This window comes from Nicotiana tabacum, chromosome 3 (assembly GCF_000715075.1).
Source record: "Nicotiana tabacum cultivar K326 chromosome 3, ASM71507v2, whole genome shotgun sequence".
NCBI classification, from domain to species: domain Eukaryota; kingdom Viridiplantae; phylum Streptophyta; class Magnoliopsida; order Solanales; family Solanaceae; genus Nicotiana; species Nicotiana tabacum.
In genome coordinates this window covers 192,283,171-192,300,311 of record NC_134082.1, presented here as the reverse complement: position 1 = coordinate 192,300,311, position 17,141 = coordinate 192,283,171, and the positions used below count along the sequence as shown (strand labels likewise).

Below are 17,141 nucleotides of genomic sequence, written 5' to 3'. Positions count from 1 at the left end.
CATCGGAGTCGGCGCCGTCGGGTTTACGGTGAAGGGATGGGGTGACAGCTATTAGGGTTCCTCGTCTCTGAAAGAGACGAGGTTTGGGAGAGAATGAGAGGGGGGCTTGGTTTGGTTTGGGGAGGGCGGGGTATGGTTTGGGAATATATAGTGGGGTGGGGATTTGATGTGGTCCGTTGGATCAATGAAGATTGACGGCCTGGATCAATTCCCTTAATGGGGACGACGTCGTTTGGTTTTAGTATGGGATGGGGCAGTTCGGGGCCACGGGTCGGGTGAGGGCGGAGTGATCTGGACCGTTGATCAAGTGAGATCAACGGTCCCGATTGAAATGCCTGAAACGGCGTCGTTTGGTTGAGGCTGGAGACGGGCTGGATTGGGGCGGGTATTGGGCTGACTTGGGGTGACATTGGGCTTGGATTTTTCCTTTTAAAACTGGCCCAGTCCGAAAATTTTTACCCCTCCTATCTTGTTTCCTCTTTTCCCTTTTACTTTCCTTTTAATTCCTAAAACCAAAATTTCTAAATTAAATTGTAAAATCAAGCTTATTTAAAAAGAAATTAATTAATCCTTAACAATAATTAACACACAAGATCAAATATTGATTAAAATAAAATCACGCAATTAAACAATAAAATGACAAAACTACCAAAATTCATATTTTTGTGATTTTCATTCTTTAAAATAGGACATGGTTTAATTAATTCCAAAATACGTAATTAAATCCTAAATGCACATGCAACACATATTTTTTATTTTTTATTTTTCTCGTTTAAGGTAGAAACAAACATGCGCAGACAAAAAATACAAATAAATCACTAACAACACAAAACCATTTTATTTTGAATTTTTGGGAGTAGTTCTCATAGGGCAAAAATCACGTGCTCACACCTGCGCTCATTGGGGGTGTGCAGACTCTAGAGTGGCTCCTTCAGCCCAAACGCTATAACAAGCAAATTATGGCATAACAATCAGGCCCTCGACTTCACTCAAGCATAAATAAATAAAACATGTTGCGGCGTGCAACCCAATCCCATAAATATCCTCACAATCAAGCCCTCGGCTTCACTCAGGCATAAATCAATAGAACATGCTGCGGTGTGCAGCCCGATCCAATAAATATCCTCGCAATCAGGCCCTCGGCTTCACTCAATCATCAATCTCTCCAGTCTCTCGAGCCCTCATTATCATGAAACTAGCCCAACAATAATGATATGATGTATCAATAAATAACAACTGAGACTGAGATATGATATGAATACATAAATATGACTGAGTACGAAATATCAATGGAATCAGTAAGGTGACAACAACAAACGACTACTATGGGTCCTAACAATATTAGCATAAAGCTTAAACATGATATCTAGCATGATTGATAGCTCAATTAATTAATCACATGGTAAAAATACAGATATCAACAAACTAGGGCCACTAAATAATGCTAGGGAAATAACGTTGTCACAATTCACAGGGGTGCACGCCCACACGCCCGTCACCTAGCATGTGTTTCACCTCAACATCAATCACATAGCATATAATTTGGGGTTTCATACCCTCAGCACTAAGTTTAAAAGAGTTATTTATCTTGAACAAGCCGATTCCACTACCGAGCAAGCCAAACGATGCTCCAAAATTGCCATCACACGCGTTCCGACCTTCGAACGGCTCAAAACTAACAAAAAGACAAATCAAATACATCAAACAATGCTAAAGGAACCAATCCTAATCGAAAAGGGCCGAATATTTAATCAAAAGGCCAAAATCAGCCAAAAAGCCCAACCCGGGCCCGCACCTCAGAACAAAATTTATAAAATCCGACAACTCATTCAATTACGAGTCCAACTATACTAGTTTCACTCAAATCCAACTCCAAATCGGTTTTCAAAACTCCAAAATTCACTTTATGAAATTTTAGACAAAACCTCGAAATTTCACTTTGAAATCATCAATCAAATGACAAAAATGAAGATGGATTCATGAAATATAACCCAAATCGAGTATAGAACACTTACTCCAATCCATATGGTAAAAATTACCTCCAAAAATTATCCAAATCTGAGCTCCCCAACTCAAAATATGACCATATGAACAAATCTTCCATATTAAGTAATTTTGCCGAGCTATTCTGCCTCGTTTTACGTATCAAACAATCCCGAAACTTGCTTTTGATGCTTCCAATGAATTCCTTGTAAGATTTCAGTCAAGATAGGCTTTTGAATCACTCTATTTGACCTTATAATGAAGGAGATATGTTGCTTTCAATATTTGGAAATAGTGTAGATTTTTAAATACGAAGCAATGACAAGTTTGTAATTAATTTAAAAAAATTCTGGCAACCCAATTCTTAGTAAAATGACCATAAAATCCTTATACGATGTTCAAATTTGACGATTCTTTATGCTATGCCTCCGTAATTACAATACAGATCTAATGCTTCAATTAAAACATAAATTGGAGCTCATTTGCTTAATGTGGTGCCATTTATGCTTGAAGAAACGACGTCGGAATATAAGAAAAACGAGTGCAACACAGCTCAAACCTATCCGAAACTCACCCGAGCCCCTTGGCACCTCGTACAAATATAACAACAAGTTTTATAATATAATATGGACCTACTCGAGCTCTCAAATCATGTATAACAATATCGAACCGACAAAACGCACCTCAAATCAAACTTAATGAACTTTCGACTTCCAAAACTCGCGCCGAAACATATCAAATCAACTCGGAATGAACTCAAATTTTGCACACAAGCCCTAATACATCATACAGAGCTACTCGTGCCCCCAACTATCGAACAAAGTATAAATGCTCAAAATGACTGGTCGGGTCGTTACACAAATGGTGACAACATGGAAATAAAATCTACACGAAGCGAACAAAACAATAGGCAAATAATAGAGATCAAAGAATATGAAAATACAATAGCTCTACTAATACTACTGGTAATGAACGGGGAACTATCGGCTACCTACTAGCCTTCTACCCTAATTCTCAACCTCCACATCCTCCTATCATGGGCCATATACTCAGTGGGCTGAAGCAGTGCCAGTCATGCCTAACCACCTCTCTCCAATATTTCTTGGCCTACCTCTACCTCTTCTCAGATCCGCCATGGCCAACCTCTCACACCTCCTAACAGGAATATTTGTATTTCTCCTCTTCACGTACCGGAACCATCTCAGTCTCAACTCTCGCATCTTGTCCTCCACTGGGATCCATTTTCACTTTATCCCAAATAACTTCATTCTTAATCTTATCTCTCCTAGTATGTCCACACATCTATCTCGTCATCCTCATTTCTGCTACTTTCATCTTCTGAACATGGGAGTTCTTGACTAGCCAACACTCAGCCCCACACAGATAGTAGATCTAACCACTACTCTGTAGAACTTACCTTATGTCTTTGGTGGCACATTTATATAATACAGAACACTGGATGTGAGCCTCCATTTCATCCACCCCACACCAATACTATTTGAGACATCATCGTCAATCTCCTAGTCACTTTGGATTATAGATCTGAGATACTTGAAACTACCCCTCCTAGGGATGACTTGAGTATCAAGCTTCACATCCACGCCCGCTTCATGAGTCCCGTCACTAAACATGCACTCAAAGTATCTGTTTTAGGCTTGCTTAACTTGAAAACCTTTAGACTTTAGGGTTTGTCTCCAAACCTCCAGCCTTGTGTTAACTCTGTCTTGTGTCTCGTCAATCAACACTATGCCATATTAAACATTTTAAGACGTCCTAAAAAGAAAAGTGTTACATGTAGGGTGTGTTTGGTACGAAGGAAAATATTTTTCGGAAAATGTTTGGTTGATTTAAATATTTTGGAAAATATTTTTCTCCACCAACCCACTCAAGAGAAGGGAAAATATTTTTCAAAACTCTTTTCCAACTTTCCTTTCATTCCCCATCTCCACCAACCCACTCACACCCCACCCCACCCCACCCTACCCCTACCCCTCCCACGCCCCAACCCCACCCCACCCCACCTCACCCCCTACTCTAAATAGAAATATTAATAGTACTTTCTTTTCATGTTATAGATAGAGTATTTCTTTTTCATTTTAACAAATGAGTTTTTTTTTCACGATATAATTTTTTTTTCATTTTAACAAAAAAAAATATTTTCTTTTCATGGTGTAGAAATATTCTTTCATTTAAACAAAATGATGTAGTAAAAAGTATTTTCTTTCATTTCAACAAAATGAGTACTTTATTTTTATATTGTAGAAATATTACTTGATTTTTCAACCAAAAAGAGTATTTTTTTAGTTATGGAGCACAAATTTCACCATTATTTTTGCGTAAAAAAATAAAGCAACACATTATTCCTTTGGGTTTATGTAAATTTTTTGAATAATTAAATTTTTGAATAAAATAGAGCCATGAAGATGTTGGGTATTTGGTTGGTGGGTGAGTGGAGGGGGGGGGGGAGCATATGAAACATAGGGACTTGGGGGAAGGAGGTGAGGGATGTGGAATAAAAAATTATTTTCCTAAAAAATTTTCTATCTAACAAAACACTAAAAAATATTTTCCAAAAAAATATTATTCACTCACCAACCAAACAATGAAAAAACTACTTATTTTTCATGAAAATATTTTTTAGGATAACATTTCTCATGAAAAATATTTTCCTCCCTACCAAACACACCCGTAGTCTGTTTTGTTTCATAACTTAATATTGCCATTCTTATCTTTTGCCATATTTTCAGAATTAAATAACAGAAGAGGACAAATGTGTGTTAGATGCCATGAACACAAAAGAAACTAAAACTAAACTAGAGAGTACGGTAAAGAACACTTGTTAGAGCTGTGGTTAAATTTGGTCCCGTGACCCCTCACCCTGAGCCTGTTACAATACAACAGCGCAAACAACCCGAATCTCGTCCCCTCTCTCTCGCTCGCCCTCCCTCCCTCCCTCCCTTTTCCGCTTCTCTTTCTCTGCTCAGTAAAAAGAAAAAAACTGATCTTTCTTGACAGAGAAAGAAGAGATTTGTGATTTCATTTAGATACAGATACATATACATATAGATATAGCGGGTAAAGGGGAATGGCAAAGAAGAAAGCAACCATGACTCTCAAAGACTTTCATGGTGGTTCCATTCCTTCAGATCTTCCTTTACCTTCTGCTCCTGGCGTGTGAGTTTCCCCTTTTCCCTCTGTTTTTTCTTCTTTCTATCAGCATATATGACTTCTTTATTGAGATTTTAGGTAATGGGTTTCGATTTTTGTGTGAATTGAGAAGTGGGAGTTTTTACCCTTTAATTAAAGAGAAACTTCTGATCTTTGTCATGATAGAAGGGAGAAAAATTGCGGCTTTCTGCAAGAAATTGATCTATTTTAGTATTTGACTGAATTGGGCCTTTAGTTGATAGGTTTCATTAATCGAGGTCAGAATTTTGCTTGGGTTTGTAAATTTCCTGTGTGCCAGTAACTGTGATCTGGTGTTTCAGCGTATATGATATTTCTCTGTTCAATTTGGCTTTGTAGATCTGGGTACAGGAGATGCCTTTTGATTTGGGAATCTTGAACTCTTAGAAAGTTAAATTGCGGCGTAAACTCTTCAAATACCTATGCTAGATTATTTTATATGTTTGCACAAGTTGCTATAAAGAATGACTTGCAGACCATTATGTTTACAAATTTTATTAGTGACTTGCTCACCTTTTGGAAAGTTTTTGGCAACTTGTAAACAGAATAAATTCATTAAAGGTGTATGCTATTGTGTAACCTTCAATCGATATGTCAATCGGCCATGTGTCAATTTAGAACTAGTTTGGCTTCTATATGGATCCGCTACTCCATTCCACTCTATTTGGCCTCAATTAACTCCAATAATATCGTGTAACTGTATGAAAAAAAAAAGAAGAAGAAAAAGTTGAATGCAGTTACTTTGATTTGTATATTTGTTTGTATTATTCACTCTTTTGAACAGAAAATCCCTGATGCTGATAGTTCAGTTTTTTCTTCTGGTTGGTAGAATGGTTAGGCCATCAGATCGTGGTGGTTTTGATCGCCAGACATCATGGGGAAATCCCATGGGAAGGCCAGAGCACCGTTTACGTCCGGGATCAGCTGGTGCAACCAGAAACTTTGATGAGAAGACTCCTTTCTTAAGCCATAATGCACCAATAGGCCGTAATTTTGATGAGGATGAAAGGAAGCCATTGGATGGAGCATCTGGACCTCGTCGAACAGTTAGTGATGAGAGTATCCGTGCATTGCCAAGTCGTGTGGAACCTAAGGCCGAATACTCTGTCACTGGGATGGTAGGTAGCGGGCAAGTATCAGCTCCTCCCTCTCAAAGTTTTAGAGGTGCAGCAAGTGGTACACATGTGGCTAGGTTTAATGAAGCAACTAGTATGGGAGTGAGTACTAAAAGTTCTGGCAGTGGCAGTGGCAGGAGGGCGAGTTCTCCGAATGTGTCTGCAAATAGTGGTCAAGTGGTTAGTGGATCATATCCAAATGCGTGGGGCCTAAGGAAGGAGGTACCAAGTGCAAAAGAATCAATTTCTGCTCCATGGTCTGCTCCGGATGCTGAGTCAAAGTTGGCCCATGCCAGTGCCCTCGAGAAAGTCTCATCTGGTAGGTGGCATTCAAAGCAGCAGATTCATTCTCAGGTTGATGTTGAGGTCGTTAAACGTCCAGACGCAGAGAAAGAATTCTATCATCATGGAAGTACTATGGTCAACAATAATGTCTACAACATGCCAGATGTTGTGGGAGGACCCGAATATGGTGAGGTGCTAGTGGTGCATGCTGAAAGAAGTCTTGCTCTTGCAGATGGGGTTCATGGGTTTAACAAGGAGTTACCAGCACGGGAGAGGGCCAGGTCCCCTTTATTTATGGAGGCAAATGAGATAAGAGCTTCTCCTAATGTTACTGGGTTTCAACGGCCCCATAATGTTATTAGCTCTGGTGGATATGACTTGCAGGTGCCAGTATCTTCTGAACCATCCGAGCGGCCCAAATTGAAGTTGCTACCAAGATCCAAACCATTGGAGAGTCTGGAGCAGTCCATAGATTATAAGCAGGTTTGTGGCATTGCTCTCTGTCGAGGTTTTACTTATGTATAAGAATCTTATTTCGTTATCTCAAATGTAGGTCAACCAGCAGCCAAGTAATCCTGTTCGTATTGAAAAATTGGGTGATGCAAATCCCAATTTAAATCCCATCAAAACTGGGTTTATTGAACCTGAAAGTGGTAATCTTGCAATTGAACGCCCAAAATTGAACCTGAAGCCTCGGTCGCAGCTTCTTGAACAATCAGAGGGAAACACTGAAAATAAAAGGTCTACCTAATTGAACTCCCCTGCATCTGTTTATTGCTTCAATTACTTGGCCTGTCTATGTTAACTTGGAGGTATTTTGAAAAGATAAAATGTGCTTATCAGGACCTTTTAGTGAAAATGTTTCTAGTGTGAGAATATAGTTGGATTGCTGGAATGTGACATAGTGAAAATATGTCAACCATTCTCTCCCAGCTGTAATACCAACTTACCAACTTAGATGGATTCAGATCTTACCAAAAAATAAAAAGGGGACCAAGTTACCAAATGGTTCTGTATTGTGAGGATTCATTAGAAATTGACTAGTTTTACGCCTATTGCAACTCTCCTTTATTCAGATTTGGTACTGGTAATGCAAGCAAATTCTCACGGGCAGAGTAAAAAGATCCATGTAGGCGATACCAATTAGTTGTGGTAAAGGTTTAGTTTTCTAGGAGTCTTTTAGTCATGTTAGAGATTTGTGTTAGTAGAAAATATAGAGATCTCTAGTGTTTGATAAACCAAATCTTAAAATATTGGAGTGATATGATTCTAAATGGAGTGAATGGCTAGTGATTATTCCTACAGCCAACCCAACTAGTTTGGTACTAGTGATAGTAGTAGTTGTTGCATTATCAAGTGATCTGCCGGTGCAAACCCTCTGTGTTTCAGCTTTTCGCTCCTGCTGCATCTCTTCGTCGATAAGAGCATTATGAGGTTTGTCTTACAAGGGTTAAGTGAACTACGCTGACTGTTCTAATGCCTTAAGAGTTGTTGATTATGGTGATCAGAGGAAGGATAGTAAGAGTTGGTGGACCAGGTTTTGGGAAATTATTTCAGCTGAGTTGCAAGAAATTAATGCCTTTTGGCTGTTAAATTGCTTATTATGATCTGAAAAGCTCTAGTGTTTTTCTAACTTTCATAACTTAGTATTGGCTTTCTTATTTAGATAACAACTGGCCACTGTTTTTATATTTTCTTTCTTTTCCTGTTGGAGATGAGAAGGTGGCAGGTAGTTGATTCATGAATCTAGGCAATATCTCAGATCTAGTAAAAGATAAAGATGATATTCCGGGCATCACTAGGAAACTTCCTTAGCAAGTTTGAAGTTTCACCTGTGTTTTCTCTCTGTGAAATCTCACAACTGATATTCGGTCCTCTTCTCCATCTCCTTTGTGATCTCCATCTTTTCAGAGCTGCTTTTACTGAGATGAAAACATCAAAGACAGCTATTCTGGGTAAAGCTGACACTGTTTTGTGCTTATGATTTGTGTGCGCAGGAAACCATTATTTGGCGCTGCTCGTCCACGCGAAATGGTAAGTTATTAATCTTGTGAATGCAAAAGAAAAGTAATATTTGCCAAAGATAATGTTTCTTCTTCTGCTGCTGATTAAAAGAAACATAATATGTTCGTTTTACACCTCAATGTCTTTTAGAATTGCTTGATGAAAAGATTAACTAAGATTGTACTGTCCTCTTCCAATTTTTGGTTCCCTAATGTTGGAGGTTTTCTCATTTCTGTTAATCCTACTGTCAATTATGGGTGGTCGCCACCAGGTTCTGAAGGATCGTGGGATTGATGATGTTACGCCTAATCATGATCTTCATCAACCTCATCCAAGGTAGTAAATCAGTTGATTCTGCAATCTCTTTCTATAACTCAGAAGTTTCCTCGCTTGACAAACTAAGTGGTAATTCTCTGAAGGAGCAAACAACATGCTGGCAAAGCAGAGACAGCTATGCATGCGACCAGGCATAATGAGAAAGTAGAGAGTATCCCCATTGACCATAGGATGGCGAAGAATGCAGATAGGCGAGATCACAGGACAGATGTCGAGAAAGGAGATGGACAGAGGAAGAATTGGAGAAACGAGAACTGGAGGAACACCAAGGAGATTGAAAGGCACCACCACCATCAGCCGCAGCAACATGCACAGGAGAGGCCGCCCTCACCAGAAACCTGGCGCAAGCCTGTTGAACCACCAAAACCTGCTTCTGTCGATGCAGCTGGTGTACGATACGGAAAAGCAGCCTCTGCGGTCGAGCTTGCTACAGCCTTCTCAAGATCGGTCTCTGATCCAGCAACAACCGATCGTTTTTCTAGCCATAAAGCTCTTCCTAATCGGGGTCAAATCCCTTTTTCTCGGTTGACAGGCCCTCCACAGAGGCCTCAGATTAACGGGTACTAAGCACCAGGAGATTATCTATACATTAGCAAATGAAATGTCTTATTATTGCAATTGCTTATTTGGATGCAACAGAGATTTGTTTGCAGCGGGAATGCCAAGATGGAGATTATAGTTGTTCTCCGTGTTACAGGCTAGCAACAAAATATATGCTCTTGCAGCTGAAAATCTAGGACCTGATTCTTGTCCCTTTAAACCTAACGCCTTCAACCTTGGGAAATCCATTCCTTTTTCTTTCTTTTTCTTTTATATCTTCTTAGTTTGATAATAATCATCGGGGATGATGTTTGTTCCCTTTATAGATTATTTGTTGCTCAGAATGAATTTCTGATTGAAGCCTTGGCAGTAACTAATGATGTATGCTTTGGAGGTGTTTTACATTCCAAGGCTAATACCGTCTTTCATTTGATTGATGGTGTAGACGTGTAGTGTAGAAACAGAATCGCTCTATGGATTGAGCTTCTGCCGATGTGCCTTGGCAGTAACAACACATTCTCACATAGCCCCTTTAGACTAATTTGGTTTAAAGACGCGGATATGAAATTAATTGCTTATAATTTTGCCTCGAGGTTTTGGGGTGACAAATGCACATTGCTTATGCAGTATGAAGTTTTTTTAAGTTCACTAGTATAGCGTGTGATGTGAAGTTAAGTGCACGTTACGAGTCCGAAATGTATCGCAGACAATAGTATGGTATTTCAGTGAACAACTGACAAGGGTGGGTCCATTACCATTTCAAATTTTGTGCCAATTGATCTTCAGGGAATTATTGGTTATCAGAAAAGAAAGGAAAAAAAAATGAAGTATGAACCTGTTATCTGTCAGTGTTCACATTACCCCTGGTAAATTGCAGAAGCCTTGGACCAAATCCCTTATCTTAATGATGATATGGCTAGCAGGCTAGGCATGCTTCAGGGAGCATTTTATTGACATCATCTTTAAATTTTCTTGGCTTTCGAGTAAATCTACTCAGCAATGGCGGATATTGCATTAGTCGAGAACTTTGATTAAGTAATTGCTCCTCTGGCTTTTTATCGGATAATTATAGTAATAGTAATAATTGCACTCCTGGTTTCTCTATTATAAACTAAGAGATAAAAATATATTACACTCATTGGTTGAATTATCATGACACAAGCACACGAACTTCTCAGTTCTCACTAAGACATGAAGAGAGTAACTAGCAAAAGGAGATTAAAACACGAAGGTCATCGCTGATAGTGCCACAATATTTGTCTGGAACGGAGCTTGTACCCTACAACAAGGCAAAATTACATGTCAAGTAATCAATGGTTGCCATACAGAACAAAATAAGTACCAAAATTTCATTCTGGTTAAGCGTGTTTCACAAACACAAGTTTCGAGTATAGGCAAATTCAGGATCTAGAGTTAATGGTTTCTGAATGACTCTGATCTTATTATGTTGGAAGGTATATATAGTTTGAGCCAAAAACAATAAATTCAGCTATCCTAGATTCACCTCTGGTATAAAGCATTGATTATTTCAGGATAACGTAAAATAATTGCTTACCTGAGATCATGGTAATAACCACAAGCTTGAGAATTGGTTTTTGCTCCAACGTTTTTCATCTTCTTGGTGGTGGCTTTGATCCCTTCTTGTGCTTTGTTGGCTGAGGAATTGTCATTTTCAGAAATGGTGTACAGCGATGGCTGCCACAGTCCCTTTGACAATGAATTTCTACGAGCTAATTTGCGGCCCCTGGTTGTGTTTTCCTCTATGCATGTCACTTGAACAAGAGTACATGCCTCCATTTTGTGACTATTTTCACTATCAGAACCACTATAACACGACAGAAAATCAGCTAAGAACTTCATAGTTCTTTAACTTTAATTCTAGACCTATATTGGGCTTTCTTTCGTCTAGTGCTGTTGAATGTTTATAACAGATTTAGAAGACAACTATTTAGGTCAATTTGGTCACTTTAGGCTGCAAGTGAGGTGTGATGATAGTGAAAGGCCACCTTTTTAATAATATGGATGCCAAATAATTGGTCATAAAATAAAGATATGGTGGATTGCATTTAATGATAAGATTATCAAAATCCAAATGCATGTCAAATACGTGAAGCTAAACTTTCTCTTTTCCAAAGTATCAACTTTTCTAGACTACTTTTAACAAAGCACAAATATTGGATAACTTTGTCCACCAAAGCTTAGGTATATGGAAAAAAAATATCGATCTACTCCGATATTTTTCATCTTTACTAGAATTTGAGAGCAACTTGTTTTTTCAGAGTCTGCGACTGACTTTCACAGTCCTCGAAGGGTTTACCTTAAAACCAAATGCTAAAACCTAAGGTCACTAAGAACAGAGGCGGAGCCAGGATTTCAAGCTTATGGGGATCGTGATTCTAATCGTTTGAAGTTATTGGGTTCTAAATTAATAATATATACGTATTCAATGAAATTTTTAAGATAAATACAGAGTTCAAACCAAAGCTACTGGATTCGGCTGAACCGTTCCGGTCACTCTAGCTCCGCCCCTAACTGAGAAAGAAACAATTGAAAATTTTGGACATAAATAGTCTACTCCAATTTAGCTCCTCTCCCCTATCTACTCCCTTGTTTTTCTAATAGATATTCTAATTGAGCTCAAATGTTAATTAAGGAAAACCAATGGAATTGTTTGTTTTCTCTGATGTCATGATTCAAAAACAGTAAGCGAATTTTGGTTTAGTCAAGTTTTTTTTTTACTAGAACTCTTATTAAATTATTAGTTAATTGATTGGCATCATGGACTTGCCGGCTTTAATACTTGAAAATGCGATATGTTATTGCAACTAGATTCAGCTATTGCAAAATCTATCATTGATCAAAAGTTTCTACCTTTTGTTGTATTTTTCTGCTTTTAAAAAAGTGTGCATGCATTCCACACATAAAAATTTGCCTTTATCCTCGTGTTCTCTCTCGCTTCTTCTTCATTTTCCTTTTCCTTTTGGTGTCCGTTAGTATTGTCACATGAGATACTTGGCAGTTCTTGCATTATTATGTACTGTGGAACTATTTGAAGATTTATTTTTTTAATTCTATTTGGCTTGGGGCTAGACAAGCGGAGGCAAGATTTCTGTTAAGGGGTTCAAACAAGGAAAAAATTATGAAATTGAGAGAGGTTGTGCCCAGTGAGGATTTAACTAGTGACCTCACAAAGGTTTTGAACCCTCTTGACTATTGAACTTTGCTTTTGGGCTATGTCAAGGGGATTCAAAACATAATGTATAAGGATAAAAACAGATTTTGCCTTACATATACAATATAATTTTTCCGCGATAAGAGTTCGGATGAACACCCTTCCGCCCTAATTCCGCCCCTAAATCCGCCCCGGGACGGACAGAAAAGAGAAAGAGACTAGAAGAATTTGATGAGAATAGAACCGAATTAGACTCAAACTATCATTGTTTTGACTTTTTACTTCCAAAATTTTCTCTGATTTATCCCTTGAGAACACTATATTTTCTTCATTTTTATTGAAGAAATGTGTACATCTACCAAAATATATATGAATGAACCTTGTGTAACTTCACAAATTTATAAAAATACCTTAAATCGTAGAATGGGAACCTATAATAGATAGTCATGCTTTTGTCAAAACTTTGAGGAAAGCTCACTTGAGTCTTTAGGTGCGGTCAAGCTGCGCCAATTTCACCTCATATCAACCCAAAGTATATGTAGAGGTAAAAGAGCAGAGGCGATTACCTTGAATTACTTCTTTTTGTAATTTGCAGTACTTTCCCTGCAAGTTAATGAAGTTCTGTAGTCAAACAAATTCTGTTATGGGGGGATCTAGTTTGCATTAAAGGAAATAATCTCAAAGTCAGCTTATCCCACTATCCAAAATTAGCGGCAAAAAGTGGAAAACATCAACTGCTACGTACCAAGGCCTGTAAGTAGTGGAGGATGACAATAATTCTTGAGAATATAACCTTTTTTTGGTAGTTGAGACTGTAACTTGCTTCCTTGACCAAAACAAAAAACTTACTTCCTCGTTTAAAAAAGAATGACAATATCTGGAACGCCAAAGTCAGCCCATCTAGTACTTTTTTTAGTTGTTATTGTTGTGAATTTGGATATTCAATTTTAATTTTTAATTTTAGATTTTTCATTAAAAAAATGCTATAGATCAACAACTTAATTTTAATGTTAAAACTTTTTAAAATTTTGAAAAAAATCATAGTCAAAAAAATTATTTTATCTTCTCAAATAGTAATGATATTATTCATTATAGAAGTAGATAGTTCTAAAAAGCAAATGAACTCCCAATTTTGCCCTTAATTTTCAGGATTATCTTAATACTGTAGCTTTATTGTAGCCCTATATTATTTTGGATGCTTCTAATTTCCTAGAATTTTCTATGCTTTCATTGGCATAGTATAGTTTACAAATGTCGAGAAACCTCCTTAATAACTACATGGTTTTAAAACTCGAGTTTGTCAGTTTGAAATCAGTGTTTGGAACTTCTTTCATCCTCCATCTCTCAACATTTTGCTATTTCCCTCTGAATATCATTCTAGAGCTAAGACAGTCTAGTTAATGTTTTTTTCTTAACATTCATTTCCCTGTCTTTTAGCTGTTGGAGCCATCCTTTTACTATGAAAAATTGTTGCCTTCTTGAGGTAGATGTCAATGGCCAAGAATTATTTTTGGTGGACAAGGTAACCTAGAGAAACATACATTTTACTACAATATCCTGTTTCCTATTGACATTTTTGTCATTGCCAAGTTTTGTGTTTAGTATACTTTTGCCATTTCCTTTGAGAAAAAATGATTCTTAGGGACTAAAATGCAGCCTTGAAATATCTGGACTGACCATCTTATATTAATGCTTTTTAATCTTCTGCAGAATATTCTTGTATCTCTCTCAGGGAGATTAATAAAATTATTCAGTAAGTTGACAGGGAAAACAAGAAGGCTGAAATTAATTTTCGACAAATTTCCAGGAGGTGCTGAGTGTTTTGAACTCATTGCTAAGTTTTGCTATAATGGTGGTAGGATAAAGATTACTCCTTTTAACATGTTTCAACTGCATTGTGCTGCTAATTACCTGGAAATGAATCAAGAAATGCAGGGGAAACCAAATTTGATTGAGCAAACAAGTTCTTATTTTCAGAAGATTCATTACATGACATGGTCTGAGCTGATTATTAGCTTGGAAAAGTGCCAACAACTCCTTTCTTTCTTGCCATCTTCATCTATACTTCAAGATTTCTTGGATTGTGTTGTTGGAAGGCTTGAATTTCATAACATTTCCAGCCCATGTGCATCTTCTTCCGACAATTCGTCAATGCAGTTTTCAGGGGATATTAGTACAGAAAGCAAGCGAATTTACAGTTCTCAAGCAATCTGGTGGTTTGCAGATCTTGGATTTTTGAACCTTAATATGTTCAGGAGGATTATAGAGACAATGATGTCTAATAAATTGGATCATTCTGTGATTTCTTCCTTCCTGTTTTATTACAAAAGAGTGAAATGTCCCACTGCTTCATCAGCTCAGAAATGCAGAATCATTGAGACAGTAATCAAGTTCCTTTCTTCTCTTGATGGGAGTTTTATCTCTATTAGATGTCTATTTGACATTCTTCAGGCATCTTTTACCTTGAAAATGAGCAAATGTTCAATAGTGAAGTTAGAACATTTGATTGGTTCCCAGTTAGATAGAGCTAAACTTGATGATTTGCTTATTCCTTCTCCAGCAGGGGAAAAAACTGCTTATAATGTAAATTTAATTCTGAGGTTGCTTGACATATTCTTCTCCAATAGCCGCGAAAAATTATTGATGTATCAACTGAAGAAAGTTGCTGAGTTGATTGATCTATATATCATGGAAGTGGCACCTGATCCTTGTCTTAAACCTTGTAAGTTTTTGGCATTGGTAGCAGCACTACCTGATATTGCAAGAGAATCATATGAGAGAATTTATCTTGCCCTGGATATGTATCTCCAGGTAAGACATCTTTCAATAGTGTTTTCACTCTCAAACTGGATTGGTGTTCTCAAAAATCAATTCTAATTCGTTGTCTTTTTGTTGCATAAATCCTTAGTCCTGTCACACTAAACTTGGAATATTGTAGAAATGAACTAATGTTTCATTTGACGATGTAACTTATATACAATGACACTATAATTTAACCTATTATAGTAGGCTACTTACTATTTATTGTAGGTTACAAACAGGGCGAATGCAGCTCAGTGTCACCGGGTTCATCTGAACCCAGTACTTTCCGTGCATATCATAAGTTTATGTGTAAAAAATCACGAAAAAATGCAATAAATAGTAGATATGAACCTATAACTTCACAAATATAATAGGTTCGATGGTAAGAACTTTAAAATTAAACTTATAAAATTTAAATTTTGGAACGGCCTCTGGTTACAATCAATATTTTATATATATAATTAGCTACATGCTTGCTATCACATACCGTTTAATTAAGTGATATTTTTTTGTGTAAATATTTTTAACACTGTTGATGCATAGAACTTAATTAGCTCTTGAAACAGGTACATAAATATGGTTTATCTGAAGAAGAAAAGATAAAGATGTGTGGTGTCCTGAGCTATGAGAAGCTCTCAGAAGATATTCTCAAGGACCTTGCTCAAAATGAAAGCTTTCCAGCTCGTGCATTGATCACTGCAAAAGTCACTCAGCAGAACAGGCTCAGTTATTCGGCCACAAAACATATCTAAGTATTCAGTGATCATCATTAGAATCGATGTGGTCTTTGAAACGCAATTAGCAGTGGCAATGTATATACCAAATCTTGAAAGGTTTAGTGTAACAGGCTAGGAAAATCAAGTTTTGTTAGCATACAATTAATCTTTTGACTTGCAGCAAGGTGCATCACATTTTCATTTTATCTTCCAGGTGAAAAGAACAACATTATCAATCAAAGCTCCCTTAACAAATATATACATTACATACATACTTTAAAAAAAACTATATAAAGAGTTTGAGCTTAATATAATGTGGGCGCTCATATACTGATTGCTGATAATATGTAAATTTTCTCTGATTATAAGGACCTTTAAACTTGACGTTTTTACAAGATTTTAAACATGCTTGTTGTTTATCTCGAAAATACGAGTAACAATTAAATTTGATTAGTAGTTTTAAAGATATATGATTTAGTTCAATACCGATTAATAATCAAGAAATATGAAGTAGAAATGAAAGAGACAAGTGAATCAAACCAATGTTATTCAACAGCGGTGACCTCGAGCTTAGTGACTTCGAGGTGCGCTTAGAACAATAAGAACAATTAAGTAAGAAAAGTGAAGTAAGAACAGTAGAGCTAAAGGATGATTCTAATGAACAGTAAGCAAAAAGTAGAGAGTATATTTTTTCTTCAATAATTAGATGATGTTACAAAATGATTGGGGTCTCCTTTATATAATAGGGGAACCGCAAATAAGGTATATTTCTATTTACAGTAAGGAATATTCTTGCTACAGCTGTCTAATCGCCTAGTACGGAATCGTACAATCCTACTCCGGGATTTGCGCCATGATCTTGGGGACGTGACTGGAATCTAGCTCATTCTGTTACAAATCCGCAACGGTACTATTTCGGGGTCGAGGATACTTGGCTTCGATATTCCTCGTACTCCTATCTACGGGCATCGCATTCTGTCTTAGAGCTCGAGTCTGGTCTGT

At 37.2% G+C, this 17,141-nt stretch overlaps 3 protein-coding genes across 4 annotated transcripts; 2 read left to right on the top strand and 1 right to left on the bottom strand.

Moving 5' to 3' along the window:
* The first annotated feature begins 4,787 nt into the window (after nucleotides 1-4,787).
* LOC107820005 (uncharacterized) lies at nucleotides 4,788-9,853 on the top strand. 2 transcript variants are annotated; one of them, XM_016646214.2, is made up of 6 exons: nucleotides 4,788-5,157; nucleotides 5,999-7,052; nucleotides 7,123-7,310; nucleotides 8,567-8,603; nucleotides 8,845-8,909; nucleotides 8,993-9,853. In XM_016646214.2, the coding sequence occupies exons 1-6, from the start codon at nucleotides 5,069-5,071 to the stop codon at nucleotides 9,474-9,476; spliced, it is 1,917 nt and encodes a 638-aa protein (XP_016501700.1). In that variant the 5' UTR covers nucleotides 4,788-5,068; the 3' UTR covers nucleotides 9,477-9,853. The 2 variants fall into 2 exon arrangements, with proteins under 2 accessions (XP_016501700.1, XP_016501701.1); XM_016646215.2 differs by having other exon boundaries at nucleotides 4,801-5,157; nucleotides 7,135-7,310.
* A 695-nt stretch (nucleotides 9,854-10,548) lies between these two features.
* Nucleotides 10,549-11,379, bottom strand: LOC107820006 (uncharacterized). The gene is made up of 2 exons (XM_016646216.2): nucleotides 11,005-11,379; nucleotides 10,549-10,728 (listed from the first exon to the last, which is right to left on the bottom strand). The coding sequence occupies exons 1-2, from the start codon at nucleotides 11,307-11,309 to the stop codon at nucleotides 10,668-10,670; spliced, it is 366 nt and encodes a 121-aa protein (XP_016501702.1). The 5' UTR covers nucleotides 11,310-11,379; the 3' UTR covers nucleotides 10,549-10,667.
* Nucleotides 11,380-13,782: 2,403 nt separating this feature from the next.
* On the top strand, nucleotides 13,783-16,284 carry LOC107820007 (BTB/POZ domain-containing protein At3g22104-like). The gene is made up of 3 exons (XM_075242101.1): nucleotides 13,783-14,143; nucleotides 14,332-15,432; nucleotides 15,990-16,284. Exons 1-3 carry the CDS (start codon nucleotides 14,081-14,083, stop codon nucleotides 16,173-16,175), a joined length of 1,350 nt encoding a protein of 449 aa, XP_075098202.1. The 5' UTR covers nucleotides 13,783-14,080; the 3' UTR covers nucleotides 16,176-16,284.
* The last annotated feature ends 857 nt before the right edge of the window (nucleotides 16,285-17,141 follow it).

Bases quoted from the DNA above. Each gene is read 5' to 3' on its own strand.
- LOC107820005 (XM_016646214.2), top strand. From the start codon at position 5,069: ATGGCAAAGAAGAAAGCAACCATGACTCTCAAAGACTTTCATGGTGGT. The intron at 5,158-5,998 runs GTGAGTTTCCCC...TCTGGTTGGTAG, and splicing joins TTACCTTCTGCTCCTGGCGT to AATGGTTAGGCCATCAGATC. The intron at 8,910-8,992 runs GTAGTAAATCAG...AATTCTCTGAAG, and splicing joins CTTCATCAACCTCATCCAAG to GAGCAAACAACATGCTGGCA.
- LOC107820006 (XM_016646216.2), bottom strand. From the start codon at position 11,309: ATGAAGTTCTTAGCTGATTTTCTGTCGTGTTATAGTGGTTCTGATAGT. The intron at 10,729-11,004 runs GTAAGCAATTAT...GCCTTGTTGTAG, and splicing joins GGTTATTACCATGATCTCAG to GGTACAAGCTCCGTTCCAGA.
- LOC107820007 (XM_075242101.1), top strand. From the start codon at position 14,081: ATGAAAAATTGTTGCCTTCTTGAGGTAGATGTCAATGGCCAAGAATTA. The intron at 14,144-14,331 runs GTAACCTAGAGA...AATCTTCTGCAG, and splicing joins AATTATTTTTGGTGGACAAG to AATATTCTTGTATCTCTCTC. The intron at 15,433-15,989 runs GTAAGACATCTT...CTCTTGAAACAG, and splicing joins CCCTGGATATGTATCTCCAG to GTACATAAATATGGTTTATC.